The 17,262-nt window shown below is 33.7% G+C and overlaps 1 protein-coding gene across 2 annotated transcripts in view; it reads right to left on the reverse strand.

The window, feature by feature from the left end:
- The window catches only part of LOC134530402 (protein CREBRF homolog), a 60,761-nt gene that overhangs the window by 18,603 nt on the left and 24,896 nt on the right, over positions 1-17,262 (reverse strand). For both annotated transcript variants that reach the window (XM_063365197.1, XM_063365196.1), the window contains exons 5-7: positions 16,631-16,807; positions 15,908-15,981; positions 11,393-11,515 (exon numbers count right to left, since the gene is read on the reverse strand). In XM_063365197.1, the coding sequence (XP_063221267.1) occupies positions 11,393-11,515; positions 15,908-15,981; positions 16,631-16,807 (374 nt within the window). The remainder of the gene's footprint in view (positions 1-11,392; positions 11,516-15,907; positions 15,982-16,630; positions 16,808-17,262) is intronic.

Genomic DNA, 17,262 nt, shown 5'->3' on the forward strand with positions numbered 1-17,262 from the left:
GATGTCAGGGGTTTTCGTAATTTTTTTTTAGAAATATAGTACAGTATTAGCAACTACGTTAAGAACTGTTATTTTATTCACACAGAGAAAAGAAATACAAAATGCTAAAATTTGGCGTTTGTCTTTTTATATACTATATAGGTTTGTTATTATATGTGTGTTGTAACATGTATAAAAATGTTAAATATATTCAACAATATTTGGTAATTATATATATTAAAAAACTTTTATGTACGCGACTTGAAACTACGTGAAAGGTTTTCAGTCTATAAAGGCCTATTCTATGATTTTTTTAAAATTATTAATTCTTATGCAAACAATTAATAAAATTGGAAGTTTCTTACATTTTCAGTATATGCATAGCATTACAGTTATTCCAAACAATTCTCTACCAGTGTTTACCTAAGGTTTGCATGTTACGTTGGTTCTTCTACTAATACACGTATATTACAAGAGGTTTGTAATAGATTAAATGAGGTAAGTAAGAATTCGTTTTTATAAACGATGTGTATGAAATTATAAATTTTGAGATGTATAATAACAAAAAGAAGTGCGTTCCGAAGACATATGTCGGTAGTGTTACCCACTGAAACATTATTCCCACTTCAACTCTCTGTAAAAATAAAAGTATGGGGTTGAATGCGTCAAAAGGGGTATATAAATAAAATTTGAGGCTTCTTCCTTATTTCATACGCTAGTGTCCCCCACTTACAATTGCAAACAAAAATTTTTCCTCTATGTTGTAATTTACTCTGCGTAATCACAAAAAATGTTATTTATTTATTTATTTTTTTTATTTTATCAATTTGTTACATGCCTACCAACGGCATAAGGCCATGGGTGATAGGCATGATAAACATAAAAAAAATACATAGACAAAACAAATACATGAAACAATATGAATAACATTGAGGACAATACTATAATAACACATACACAAGACAATACAGCAAGCAACTAACAGATAAACAAGAACAAGATTCATAATTCTATAACAACAGTAATGATAATCCAGAACCTGATTATAAAAAAAAAAAAATTAAATATGGTAGCATCATTAACCTTAAAAATATTCAAATTAAATTAAGATAAGAAAAATTGTTTTATATTTAAATTATTTTTTGATAGAGAGACATAGCAACCATGTTTATTAAAATTTGTTATAATTCTGTATAATATATCATTTGATTTGCCTAAGGAGCATAATAAAGGTGTCTGTCGACTGTTATAGGTGGGTACTTTAATCCCAGTATTATCTAGAATATAATTGCATTTAGTTTTATTTGTATAACAGTTATAGATAAAAAGGGCATCTAATAGCTCTCTTCTTAGAGTTAAAGATCTGAGAGAGGATAGACTATTAGAATTGTTGGTAATGTTGGTCTTTTGATTAATGATATTGATTAGTTTATTTTGTAATTTATCTAGTTTGTCACTATCTGTTTTTGTGATATTGTTCCAGACCACGGAGGCATACTCAATCTTGGATCTTACTAAAGCTAAATATAAACTAACAATAGAATCTAAATTAGTGGCATTGAAAGTAATATATTTAATCAACGCTAACAATCTATTACATTGCGATCTAAGAGATTCAATATGGTTATGAAAGTACAATTTATTATCAAGTAAGACACCTAAATCTCTAACACAAACTGACTTCAAGATAACATGATTACCAAGTTTATAATCAGAAGCAATGATATGATGTTTTCTGGAGAAGGTTATAGATGTAGTTTTCTCATAATTAAGGTCAACAAGATTTCTTTTACACCAATCGAAAACTGATGAGATGTCATTTTGAAGAAGTTTACAGTCTAGATGAACAGAAATTTTTCTGTAAATCTTAAGATCATCAGCAAAAAGTAGGCAATTAGAGAATTGTAATACTTTGGTAATGTCATCTATAAAAATGTTAAAGAGAAGAGGGGATAATGTTCCACCCTGGGGTACACCAGAACTAACTATATGTAGATCAGATTTAATATTATTAATTGAAACATAAAAGATTCTATCTAATAAATAGCTATTAAACCACTTTAGATATTTATCGCTTAATCCTATATTTGATAATTTTGTTAGTAAAATACAGTGGTTAACCGTGTCAAAAGCCTTGGCTAAGTCAAAGTAACATGCGTCAACTTGACCCCGCGTTATTACTTCTGAATAAATTGGGTTAACAAAACTAATTAAATTAGTAGTAGTAGATTTCCCCTTTCTAAACCCATGTTGACAGTCGGAGAGTCTATTTTTAAGATTGAATTCAAGATCCCTACATATAATTTTGTCAAATACTTTAGCAAATCCATTTAAAAGTGATATCGGTCTGTAGTTTGCAACATTAAGTTTACTCTTTTTCTTATGTACAGGTATTACCTTTGCAATTTTCCATTTTTTGGGGTAAATTCCGCTATTTATACTAGTATTGAAAATAAAGTTAAGTATAGGGGCCAGAATAACAGCACATCCTTTTATAATAAAATTTGGAATACCATCAGGCCCAGTTGACATAGTGGATTTCAATGATTTAATTCCCCAAAGTACAAGGCTCTCAGATATGGTAGTCATAGGAATAGAGCACTTACTGTTTTCAGAAATTGAGTAATTTAAATTATTTGTAGGTGTTACATAAATGCTAGAAAAATGATGTGCAAAACTGTTAGCAATAAGTACTGGGTCATTGGTAACGTTATCATTGATTTTAAGAGATAATTTCTGTCTGTATCCTTCTTTCATAATTTTTACATAGTGCCAAAAAAATTTTGGATTTTTTTTAACTTTATTGTTAAGATTTTGTAGCCAAAAATTTTTGTCCCGAGAAATGAGACTTTTGGCCTCTCTTCGGTATTGAGAAAATAAATCATAATAATAGGGGTTCATATTTCTTTTGTATAACTTATGGAAATGTTTTTTGGATTTTAATGTTTCTATAAGTTGTTTGGAATACCAATGCGGGTAACTGGATTTTTTTATTTATTTTATTCGGGATGTAGTTCTTGATATAATTAATCAAAGTAGTAGTGAGAAAATCAACCATTAGATTAACATCATCAGATTTGTACAGTGTAGACCAGTCATGTTCTTTAATTGCCATAAATAGACTTAAATAATCACCTTTTTTGTAGTCCAGATAAGAAGACGTAGTATTAACATCCCTTGTTAATATATCCATTTTGATATTAATTATGATAGCAGGATGATAAATATCTTCCGTAACAAGAGGATTTAATGATTTGCTGACCAAACAATATTGTAAATTAGAGAAACAAAGATCTAAAAGATGGATGGGCTGCTGAGTATAATTGAATTGAGACAAGCCTAAACCTGTTGTGAAATTGCATATAGCCATAGCTTTGGCTGATAAGCCTCTATAATTTATTCTATCAGACTGAGAATTTAACCAATGTATACCAGGCACATTGAAATCACCCAGTATAATAACGTTATCTAAACAATTTGCAAATTTTTCTTCGAGATCTTCAAAGTAGGACTGGTAGGTTGCCGTAGAAGTATCAGGAGGAATATAAATATTGCCAAGTATTAAGAAGTTGGTATGTGATGTTTTGACCTTAACCCAAATAGATTCAATTTCATGATGCTTAGTTATCTTAATCGAGAAAGCAGAATTGAATTTTTGCTTGTTGATAGCAATTAAAACCCCACCACCTCTATTTTTGTATGTTAATTTTGCGTTTCTATCATTTCTAAAAATCAAATATCTATCGTCAAAGTAATGCGAGTCAATACAATTATTATTAAACCAAGTTTCAGTTAAGCAAATGATGTCAAAATTATTAATAGCTAAATTATTATAAAATTCTATTGATTTAGTTCTCAGTCCTCTCACATTTTGGTAAAGAATTTCCCACTCACATAAGTCCAGTATGCGCAACACGGGTTTCAGTGTGCTCCTCCAGGCACCGGAATGTGATCTTGGACAGAAGAATTTAATGCAGAGTTGGTTGTTTCATGGTTATTGATGTTTTTATCAGCTTTCTTGAATATTTGATCCGGGAATAGCTTACCATAAAATGGGCTGATAAGGCAACCGCTCGGCCAGAAAACTGTATTGTGTATCATGTCAAAGTCTTCTTCTAATACTGATACATGGAAAGATGCATAGGTGTCATATTTGGATCGTAGTTTAACGACTTTCAGTTGTGATAGATTAAGATCACTGGTTATATAATCAACAACTTCTTTTTCTTCAACTGATGGGTCAAAACGGGTTACAAATAATGCTTTTGTTTTTTTGAAAGCTGGTTTTGAAACTGTTTTAAGTGATGAGATGTTCCTCATCCCAACTTGTATTTTTGATTTCTTTTTGTTGTCAGACTCAGGCTGGTTTACGTGGCTGCCGTTGGATTTGTTCTTACGTGAATAATGCACGGTGGTAAAACCTTGCTCATCAGTAGTCCGCTTGCTAGGAGAAGTGCTTACTAAGTTGCTTGCATCAGCGTTGCTTGCAACACGGGAAAAGTGCTGACTGGTAACGAGGTCAGCCGCACGTTCAACCGGCGCGGCGACAGATGTTTCAACTTTCTTTTTCTGTTCAATTTTCTTTTGTTCTGTAACTTGACTATAAGTTTTATTGGTTTTCTTTGGCTCAGTTTGAGGATTTTTTTCATTTTTGATCTTGAACACTTCTTCACTTAACTTCACAATCTCATTTCTGGAGTCGTCCAGTAAAGTTTTTAATACCTGATTTTCATTTTTAAGGTCGTCAATTTTAGTATTCATAGATTTAACAAGATCATATAATTCAATAATTTTGCTCATTTCCATGGAAACGGGTGACATGACTACATTACCAGATGCAGTTGAATCCTTTTGGGATGATGACGTTCTAGAAGGCTTGTTTGAAGTCGCGTCCTCTTCTGGGATAAGTGTTACTTTCAGAGCATTAAGATTAGTCGTATTTACACTCTCAGTTTGAAACTGATTTGGCGCAGTATTCACATTCGTTTTTTTTGTCGGAGACCGGAACATGTTCAAGTTATCTATATGGTCTAATTCACAATTAGTTATTTCAATCGTTGCATCACTATAGGATAGAGAAAATCCCTCAAAATCCGACTGATTGAGTAGTGAGGAATTAATACTGATTATCTCGTTCCACTTAGTAAAGAACAACAAAGATTAGATATAATACCGCGGAGCTCTCACTAAACACGTCCGTCCGCTAGGGACACACGGCCGCATTCATGTTCCGAAAAAAATATTAAAGCAATGTGGGGAAAAATGTTTATAGATACTCCAGTAAAATTTTCAGTTTGATTGTTTTGATAGTTTCGGAGCTGTTGTGAGTTTAGTTTGGAGGATTCTCGGCCGCGCGAGGCGAGTTTGGCTCTTTTTCATTTTCTTTCAGCGTAGGAAGCCGATACCCGGCTTCACCTCGCATCCTCTGCTGGTCTTCCCTTGTGCTCTCCAGATGTATTACTGTATATTAGCTCCATGAGCGCGACCTTGACAGAGCCTCCTCTCTCGTATTCCCTCTACACCCCATTCTTCCCCCTCCCCACCCGCAGGCTGCGGCCCGCCAGCCGGAGCTCCGCCGGACTACCTGGTTCCGACAAGCGCCGCCCTCAGCGCCACGTCGCGGGGACATTCTTCCCGGCGGCGAGAGTTTTATACGCAGCACTAGAACTGTCACTCCAGAGGGCATGTTTTGAGTCGGATCGTATCAAAAACAAAAGGATATGAAAATATATACATAACTCAATAGTGTTCTGCCAATTATGTTTTCATTTTCATTTGAATTTATTCTTTAAATCGCTCCTGAAGTAGTCCAGCAGTGATCAATGGAAATTGTCAATATTAAACTGTAATTTTGACGATGAAAATTTTTTCTTCTTACTTTTATATGTGCAGAAACCTATTCGTACACTCGTTTCTTGAACTATACTTAAGTTTAACATAATTATGTGTTTTCTAAATAATTCTGGCTTGGAATAAAAATTAATGCATTTAAAATGACATAACTCAGTAAAAAAAAGTTTATTAAAAATATCCTAGGTATATTATGTCTTAAAAAGAAGCATCAAAAATAAATATGTACAGTTAAATTAGTTTTGTCGTAATATTTTCCATGCACCAATCGCATTAAGCAAATAAATATGAATACATGTTATTGGTTTATGATATTGCTATAATATTATTAAATACATAGCTCAGTCCATTGGATTATTTCATACTAGGTATACCTACATCCTCTATTTTTACTTAAAGTAATACTAAATAAATTAAATTTGTTAGGAAATGAAGTTCCATGAATTCACATAAGTATTAAAAAATATAATTTTATGACAGTACAACTATCCTTTAATACTAAATAATTTAAAGTCATCTAATGTGTGCGGAAACTATATAGTATTAACTTTTTTACAAATTTTAAAAAGGTAGGCAGTATTTTAGTAAAATTCATTGTCAAAAATCAGATCCAAGCCGGGGTTGAAAGTTTTTAATTTTTATTGAAGATGTTTTATTATATTATTACTAGCAAATGCCCAGCAATGACAATGACTGTTTAATTATTTTTTGTAATTTTTTTGAAGTTTTTATACAAATACAAACCATCTCTTTACCTATATTTTTCTTTATCTCTCTGTAACTCATTCACACACACACACACACATATCTCTTAATATCTCATATATTTTTCTATTCATATCTCCCTATATCTCTATTTGTATCTTAATATCTCTCTATTTCTAAATCTCTAACCCTTTATTTTTATCTCTCTATATATATATATATGTGTCTCCTAAATATATCTGTGTGTGTGTGTGAGGATGTGTGTGTGAATGTGATAAAGAGAGTGAGAGTGTGAGTGTGTAGCTCTCTATCCCTATACCTCACTGTATATACATATATCTAACCCGCAGCTTCGCTCGCGTTGACGTCCTTAAATAAGTATCAAGAAGACAGAACTTTTATTTATATGGTGCATATCAACTAAACAATTTTTTTAAGTTACACGTGTGTTAAAGCAATCTCTCAAAAACTTAATGCTGAATGAATATTTTTAAAATTTTTATTTTTATATTTCCAAGAGTAAAGAGATAATCCGACATCGGAAACTACGGACGATCAATGAGCAAACCAAATATGCAAAGGTTGCAATGTTTGGAGAGTACCAAGATATTTTATTGTTTCCAGATATTATGCTTGTTTTTTTGTGTATTTCTTGCAAGGTACTCACAATCATCAGTGATGTGAAATGGTTTTTTATGTACATAATAATATTTGTGCTTATCATATGAATGGAATCTTTGTTTTTCACGTGTTAACTTACTTTATTATGATTTTTTTTTTTTTGGGGGGGGGGGGGGAATAATATTTATAATAATGGCAGCCATATCAGTATTAGGCAGAGTATAAATATACGTAATGGAACAATTATGGAAGGATCGTTGTAATAGTGCTAACAACGTGTTTGATCTATGAGTTTATTTGAAGACGCGACACTTGCTGCTGTGGCCGGACGCGGCGGACAGATAACGGGCAGGCCGGCAGCTGCGGGACTGCTAGTGACGTCACCCACCCTCGGCCGGCTAGCTACACAGCGCTTACGGGACCGAGGCAACCTCCCTCTACTAACCTTGACCATTATTATTCTGACCCTAGAAAAGAGGAACTTACATATGTAAAATACTTACTGGTATTTATCCGATACTACTCACGTGTAACCTTAATTTTTGCTTTGTAAGGGTTTATTTTATCAAAATCTCATGTTAACAGTAACCTTCCTCGTGTTTTAAACATGGAGGTAAGAAGTAAGGGAGTCTGCATATACAATCTTTACCATGTTACTCTAGTCAAAAATGAAAACAAACTCTAAACCCCCCTCTCCCTTATTTTTCCTTCTGCATATCAAAACAATTTTTGGTTATAATGAAGTTTAACCCTCATTTCTTGCAGATGTGTTGGCATTGTCTTTGTTTGGCAATATTCATTATATATGATGGCACTTTACGATTCGTCCTAGTGAGTTATTTTCAAGCTATTCCCATTAAAGAAATTTATAGCATATTAGCCTTTGTACAGCTACGATTTGTTTTTCCACCCAATTCAGAACAATCATTCCATAAACTAATACCTCCATGGTTTCAAAGGTCAAGCGTGCAACATTTGATTGCTTACATTTTTTTTGTTTTCTTAAGGTTATAGTTAATACACATGATTTTTGACATATTCCTCACCATCCATAATCGAACTAACTTAACCTAACAACTTGTTAAAATGGCGAACAAATGGCTACCTACTTGATTTATCACAATACTCTCTAAAACAACAATTTGAAAACATGTCAGTAAGTTTAAAAACAGAATTTGTATTTTTTTTTCCCCCCTAGAGAAGATGCTCTATTTCAAAATTGCTATCCAGAAAATTGTAGGGATTTTTTATATACATATATAAAAAAAAAACCTTCAATTTTCTCTTTTTTTTAATTCACTAAACCCCATGATTTTCCATGACTTCAAAGGCCTTCACAGCTATTTAAATTTCCAGAATCAAGTGGGAATTAAATACTCTGTTTTAAAAGAAATTATACACAGGTATAATTTATAGTTTTATTTTACTTATTCGCTTGACACAAATGACTAACTCGAAGACATATAATAACTTTAATACAATGCTAATGGTAGATTAACAGACACTAAGAACACAAAATTATATTCTAAAATTTCTGCAATTACTGGAGCTTGGCTCGATTATGAAGTGTGGACTCAACCCAGCTTGACTTAACCCAATATTTTCAGATTCCTCCATAATTAGTTTTAATAAGTATTTCATTTTTTAATTCAATGATTAAATACAATTTTGTCACAGTTTAGAAATACCGAAAATTTATGTGTGAAAATAAAGTGCCCTGTCTTAATCAACTGATTATTAATAATTAGGGATGGGACGAATCCACATTTTGGTCGAATCCGAATCCTTGTTCGAATCCTCAGTGTTTGTCATCGAATCTCGAATCCCAGTCCCACACTAAACTTCACCACATGTTATTAAAAAAAATCAAACATTTATTTTAAAAAATTACATAAGCCTATGTATTAAAAAAATTACATGTGTATTTATAAAATTATAAAATAAGCGCATAGTGCATACACCTGATATAAAATAGAGACAAATAACCTCAAAAACCACACACATAAGTTTGCATCTGTCTAATTCTCTATTAAATTAATTATTCCTATGTTTTCAATAAAATACGTTTTTATAACAGACACCATTTAAAAAAAGTTACGTTTATTTTCCGCAATGTTATATTTTGAAGGTTGGAAACGATCGAGCAGTTATGCTAATTGACAAAATGCAGCGTAGTTTATCTTATGTTTGTGCTATTTTTGTTATCTTTATAATATAGTTTAGGTATACAATTTTCTAGAGCTGTACGAACCTCAGTTCTCTGGTTTCAAACCAAAACAAACTAAATCAAACCATAGCAAAAATATTTTGAACCGAACCTCATACAGAAATAATTGTTTTGAATTAAAATGAACCGATGACCAGCATTTTGGTCTTTAACTGAGTGGTGTGAAAGAAAGGTTCTCCAGCTATATGTAAAATTAAAACATTATATAGCTTAGCTTATATATATACCAACTTTTAATTCATGAAGTTCCATCTAAATTTCAAAAAGACTATCTTCCTTTTTCATTGTACACTAACCTTCATTTAAAATAATATAATATTATAAAGATGACGAACATTCAGCATAAGGCCACATAACATATTTTTGTGGTAGACATAACCTAACATTTTTAATAAGTAAAACTTTTTAGTAGGACATTAAAAAAAAGTCGAATGTGAATTAAGTTACCTATCTACATTACAAAACCCGCTGACTGCAGTTGCTGTTTTCTTGGAAGAATGCTGCTCGTCCGAAGAAACTTTAGACATTTTTTTGGTGGTTCTGGGTCATCTGGGTCGTCATTATCTTTTCTCCATTTGGAAAACTTAAACGCAGTAAGCCTGCTCATAGAAAATCACCTCAAGAACAATAATATTGTAAACCTAACGTAAGAACGAAGTGTGGTTATAGAAATTTGCGTCGGAAAAAAGAAAACACGAGAAATAATGATGGCTGCCGCGACTACGCTAGTCATCTTAGTATCGTACTGTAATAATTACTGGATCAGTACTTTTAATACACAAGCTTAAATTAATATTTTCAGTACCTGACTGTTATAACCAAAAAGGCCAAAGAAAATAAATACATCCCAGTAATTTAAAATACATAATTTACATAATCATTTCCTACCGCATTTGTCTTGTGTTAACTTGATCACGTTAGTTTTGCCGAAATACGAGAGTTCTCATACATTCGCTTTAGTTTAACGTATGGGGTACGCAATCTTTGGTGATTTTACAACACTTCTCGTACACGCAATATAGTTAAAGGTATAATATACAATACCTTTGGCATTTGTACGATAGTTTATATTACGTAGTACGAGAAATGCATACAAAATTCTCTAAAGTAAACAAAAAACAAAGCGCGTGTATATGAAAAAATGCTATGCGAGTTATGCGACGATTAATAATTTTTTTTAAATTTTGTCTGCGCTTGAAACTGTTGAGGCGACGATTATGCGATAAAAGTCGGAATATTACAAGTAATGGAATTTTGTTGTGCTGTTTTGTAAATGGTCTCAAATGGGGGTTAGAAAATTAGAAAAACGTAATTTTTTTTAAACGGACGTTCGGTTTTTCGAATATATTTTAAGAAGTTTCGAACCGAACCGAACAAAAGGGTTCGGTTCGGTTCCAAATTTTCGAACTTCACCCAGCACTACAATTTTCAATTACTACCTTAAACTCTTAAAAACCCACCTCGAATCCCACCTCGGATCCTACGAATCCTCGAATCCATAGGATTCGGTATATTCGACGAATCCAAGATTCGAAAATCCCATCCCTATTAATAATTACAATAGTTGTAAGTAAACAATAAATATTTTTTATTTGTAATAACATTTGTAAATAACTGGTGTTTGTATTCTAAATGGTACAGAGTCCAATGCGAAATTTGAGTGCCTAAGCAAAGCACTTAGCAAATATATTATCTATACTAATATGGGATACATACTAAATTCATTTCAAGTCTGTACAGTGGATGAAATTATGAAAAATTTGCAGGAAATGGCTAATTACATTATTCAGAACTCAAATGTATATATTTAAAAATTTTTGTCTGTTTGTTAGTTTGTATGGAATCAGAATATAAATTACAGAACTAAATCCCAAACATGAGAATAGAAACTGACATTTAGTAACGATATGTGTGAGAAATGTACAGTAATATAAAAAAAAATGAAACGTGGTGCCCCTTTGGGCACAGCAGTTGCGAAACAGCAAGGAAGGGCGCGGAAGAGGTACTTACTGGTGGCTGCCTTGACGACACGGTCCATGTGCCTCGTGAGCTCCTCCTGAGCCTCGGAGTCTTCAGCAGAGAACTTGGCAGCCAGCAGTTGCTTCAGCTGGGCGATGCCCATGTTCAGTCGCCCTGCAATTGCCCGTGCGATTATGCTTCGCGGCCAAAAGGGGGAGGTCAACTAGAACTGCTGTCTGCCTTTTTTTTTTTTACTTACTTTCATAAAATTAATGGTTGACAGCTAAAAGAAGAGAAGATACAAAATCTAAAATGCAGCAAACTCAAGCAAACTCCTGCAACATTTTGTTAGTAATTACATGGTTGCAGGTCATTCAGGTACACAATCATTAAACTTTAGGCAGTATAGTTAGCACAAGATGTGGGGAACGACAGGCCAGGAGCAAGACCAACACATGTACAGAGCCTTTTTTCAGAGTTTCTTTCTGAATATACATATTTACCTAACATTACAATTAAATGACAGTGCAGGCCTGCCAATTTAACGGATTTTATCCATTTTCACAGATATTTGAAGAATAATATATAGTAGAAAAACCTCACACATTCACTGATAGGTATAATAGTTAGGCAATATTTTTCCCATTGAAATTATGTTCCTCTAAATATTTACATTTTCCTCTGCTATAAATTAACATGGAGACATCTGATAGTGTACAACTCCCATTACTTGTGGCCCACAAACACTTCCAAGAAGAGATGTGTCAGTCTACTATTTTTCTTTCTTTTTACTATGGTTCTTGGCTCAGTTCCGGTTCTTAAAAATCGGTTCCCGGTTCTCAGTTTAAGGTTAACCTCTACACAATTTCATGTCACACCAAAAATACAAGACTGCCCTAATAAATGGCGTGTTTGTTTAACCTCACTTAACCATAATTTAAACCACCAACAAGCTACCTAGCCCCAAGTAGTACAGTTAGTTTCTCCTGTCATTAGATGCAATGTGTGTGCGTGTGCGTGTATGTGTTCACTGTGTTTTATTGTTATTAAACATGTTAGATTATCATTAAGACATTTTTAATGCAAATCAACATGAACTCCAGTCACTGGTGTGCTGCAGAAGCTGCCTCCAAGCAGGAAGAAAATAAGAGGTCCCGTGCTGACTCAGCATTCAAAACAAAAACTTCCTTTGTGTTCTGTTCACTTGTCCTCGCTCTAAAACCCTTCAAGGACACAATGGTACCTAACATCACCAGCTCTCTCAATACTCCAGCGCTGAGTTTTTTCATAACCTCTCCAACAGAATGTTTTTCCCTTCACATGCCCTTCTGACCTGCCTGCTCAAGCCAGCCTCAGCACTTCCACCCAAGTTAACCAAATTTTTCCCAGCCACAGATTTTCAAGCCAAACGACCCATGACAGTTATAAATAATTCCAGTATTCTTGGAAGTTGGGTTTTGCAAGACAAGGGATCCGTTCATTATTTCATGGATATAAAAATATCTACTCATTTTTATTAAATATGTATTAAATAAGTATCAAAATTAGTTTCTGAACACATTTAATAACAATAAAACACAGTGAACAAGTAAGCTATATATTTAATTATTCAAATGCTAGTGTTCTGAAACCGAGATATATATAGTCACATACCACAACTGTGGGTATAGCATACAATAATTTGTAACACTGAATATTGTATAGTGTACCATATTACCTGATGCAATGTACTATATAATTATATGATTCAGAATACAACTGTTAATGTGTGTTTGTGGCTATTTGTTTATGATATAAGAAAAAATTAAATAACTAAAAATGCACAGACTTTCGTGGATACAAAAATTCTGGATTAAAATCATTTACAAATACTTTCGCGTGGGAATCCAAAGTCAAAATACCTTTTAAATCAAATTTAACTTTCATTAAAAATATTCCTACTTTTCAATAGTGTTTGGTGATTTTCCAAAAATTCACGAGTTAAAATATTTCCGGGTCTCCAGTTATAAGTGATGTAAACCTGCAAACGTTGTAGAAAATACCTGCAGTTAATTCTTATTAGACAACTTTAAATTACTGAATTTTATTTTTTCTGGTAATTTTTAAAAGAATATTTTGGAAAGTCATAAAAAATGAGGATGGGAAATCCCATTGACCCAAAGCTAGTATAGAATAAAACTGACTATATCATGGAAACTCAATATTTCTATAGGTCTACTTTTAGTTGAAATGATCATCCCTGTCTGCTAGTGAAAAGAACAAAAAAGGTTCGGGATTTCAACACAAAGAACTCTACGTTCAGACATTCCCTGCTGGCATTATCTTTCCATCTGGACGGGCTAGCGGTTAGCACAAAACGTTGAAGGAAGGAAATGCGCTACTGCCCTTTGCCAGCGATGCCTGCAATGTTCAAAGATTTAACATCAGTTCACTTGCCACATGGGGCTTAAAGTGAAGTTAAAAAGACATGTGCGTGTTTGTCACCAAGGTATATACAACATTTTACCGGGAGTCTATTGTATTTTCACTGTTAGGCTTTCCGTGGTACCGATAACGAAATTATTTTTAAGGATCTCTGAGCCGGTTAATTTGCTGAGAACCAGCGGAACCGAGAACCGAGAAATGTAACCAACCCATCACTACTTCCAAGTTTACAACAACAGACCAAAAACCTACAAGCACTGAAGTACAGCAATATCTATGGTTATGAGGTAAATGTTTTTGGTATGTTGAAGATTTGAAGCGTCTGTACTCTGTACTTGAATTATTTGCAGTTTCAGAGTTTTCGATACCAAGTTGTTTCCAATAGTTTATATGACTTTTAGATGTGTTATGATGTTATAATGGAGAAAAACGACAGCCACTGCCAAATGGAATTTTGTACAAATAAAGGGATTATTAAAATTCTTAGCATCTGTTAAAATGGTTGAGACCTGTCAAAACAAAATGTTCAACGGTCTGCTTTCCTGAAATTCTGAACTAAATTGATAATTGACATCGAATTCTGAACGAAATTGACATGTTTTAAAATATCTTTGATGGCACGAAAATACATAAAGATTGTTTATTCTGCAATCGACAAGCTGTGTAGCAAAGTTGATCCTTGATATATAGGTATATATTTTTTGTCTTAAACCAAACAGCAAAAAGACTGAAGCAAAAAACCTGTTACAAGAAAACTTTGCGTTTACAAACAACAGATATACTTGCCAGTGCTGAATGCCCTGTGCATTATAGAATGCCTATATCTCAAGAATGATGTACAATACATAATTTCCTTTAGAACTTGTGGCTTACAACACAACAAATATGGTGATTAAGAGACACACTTGGGCCATTCAGTCAACTGTAGACTGCTCTGGCTGCTCTGTGGTTCAACCAGCACAACAGCACACAGGGAAAGGAAGTGTAGCACAAGACGTTTCGATACCAGTGTTAATGGACCAGGGCTTGAAATATAACATGGTGCTTTAATTTTAAAGAACATCTTAACTGTTTGTTTCACACTCTTTGTAATATAGAATTATGAACAGACTACACTGTAGTTAACACAATGCCTGGATGCTTAGATCTAATTGTCACCAATAACAACAAGATGAAACTATGTATGTTGCTGCCTACCATCCTACGTATCTACCTACCCATTTATCTCACCCACAATAAAAACACACACTTTTAAATCACACTTAACACACATTATTTAACAAAAAAAAAAAAAAAAAACACACAAAATCAAGCACTATAATATAACTGTAGAACAGTCATGCCTGTACATTTGCCAAAAACTGCTTGCAGGTGATGTAGGGAGTGTGACAGAATACACTAAGACTATTTTTGAAAACTTTGTCTGTCTGTTTGAACACGCTAATCTCCAAAACTACTAGACAAATTTTCATGGGGTTTTCATAGGTAACTTAAGCGTAGCTTGAGGCAACATACACTTTATTTAATCAAAAATCTGTTCACAGAAAAGAAAAAGATATGTATCTTAATTTAAAGTTTTAGGAGTCTACTGAGCATAGTACAGTTTGTAGAAAAGTCAAAAGATGGAGCTTCATTGGTTGTTTTTTAAAATGTGCTCACAGAAGTTTTGGGATGTTAACCTCAGTGACACGATCATCACTGTGTAGGTAGTACACCAAAGAACCAACAGCGCTGTTAGTTTTTTTTTTTTACCTCAGTGACAGAAATACATATTTCCGTAAGTTTACGGCAGTGACAGAATTAAACGAATTTACGAATGCAAATGAATATTGAATTTACTTGGCTAGGATTACAGATTTAATGATTTCACTTTGTGTTTTGGATATTAAAAACTTAACTTTTTTCCTTCTTTCTAAAGGTTTTATTTATATTTAAATTATTGGGTAGGATAAAGGAATTTAATGAGTTTGCTTTGTGATTTGTGTGCCTCCTTAATAAAGTTTGATAAGAAGTTTCGCAGTTTTGAATTTAGAAATATGGAAATTGGTGTTTATTTTTCTGCAAGTCATGCATGGCATGTCAAAAAATGAGGTTGGGACATAGCTAGAATAGATTAAAATTGACTAGATCATAGATACTCACTGTGCTCTTGCTCCAGCCCGTAGAGCTTGATCTTGTTGGCTTCATGCTGAGCTTTCTTCTTAAGCCTGCATGCCCTGCAACAGCCATACACCAATACAGTCTGAACAATGCAAAAAAAAAAATGTTAGCAGCCTTGGCTGTGCTATTGTTTCCTAGAAATCCACAGGCATAAGCCAGCAACATAATTTCTCACCAGCTAATACAAAAAAATTACTTTATTCTAATAGTACTCTTCATAATTCAAAACTATTCCCAACAAAGAAATGACAGGACCCCATTACATATACTGTATTTTATAAAATCTACCTGACTACAACAATGTTAACTATAAAAATTATGACAGTAATAATTAAAAATTGTAATTGTAAGGCTATTGGTGACCATTTTATTGACATTGATTAATTAAATATGTATAACATAGTAAAATGTGCATTAGATTAGAACACACTTTAAACCAACTATCTTTCAAATCAAGTAGAGTATAATTATAAGAATTAGGCTTATTCGAATCATGTTTTTATTTTAATTTGAATCCAATTTTGAATTGATAAAATTATTCATGAATATAAAATATTTTTCAAAACTAATTTAAACATAAAACTAAACTTTTTTTTAACACTTCACAGGAGTGAAGCGGAGAGGAAACCTGCCCACAACAAATATGTCTTAAAATTTAGTCCCAGAACCGAGGAGAGCCGTTCGGCAGAAGTGACAAAAGCACACCTGGAGGCCAGCTTGTTCTTCTCCTTCCTGGTCTTGGGGCGTGCGGTGAACGGCAGCTCGCTGACCGGGGTTATGTCGTCGATCATGCGGGCCAGCTTGTCCAGCTCTCGCCCGATGCTGCACAGCTTGCGAGGGTTGGGGGTCAGGTCATTGCCGTCCCCTTTCCTCGCCTTACCGCTGCAACACACCACACGAGCTGACATCACGTTGACGGTCACACTCCTCGGCTGCCCGTGGCCTTGCTTGCAGTCCGGCCAAAGCTCCCCTGCTTGGTTCCCGTGACGGTAGCAACTAAAGGTACCTCGTACTACATCAAGGAAACAATTTAAATGACAATACTTAAGGGTTCCGCCTACCTGGGCACATACACGGTGTGCAGAGCTTCAGAATAATCCACGCGATTTTAAAACTACTCAGGACATAGAATGGTCAGTTTATGAAAAGCATTTAAGAATACCCTGAGAGTAGATGAGTAGTTCTGTTTATGTGCTTCATTTTCAAACTGTATTTTTGACGAGTGAAACGGTGATGATGTGAGTTTTCAGAATAATTTTTAGGCATGAAACATCCCGTACAGATTCTTGAAAGCACTCGAGCGACTGCATTACACCTTTATCTTCATTTAACCACCA

This window comes from Bacillus rossius, chromosome 3, assembly GCF_032445375.1.
Source record: "Bacillus rossius redtenbacheri isolate Brsri chromosome 3, Brsri_v3, whole genome shotgun sequence".
Lineage (NCBI taxonomy): Eukaryota > Metazoa > Arthropoda > Insecta > Phasmatodea > Bacillidae > Bacillus > Bacillus rossius.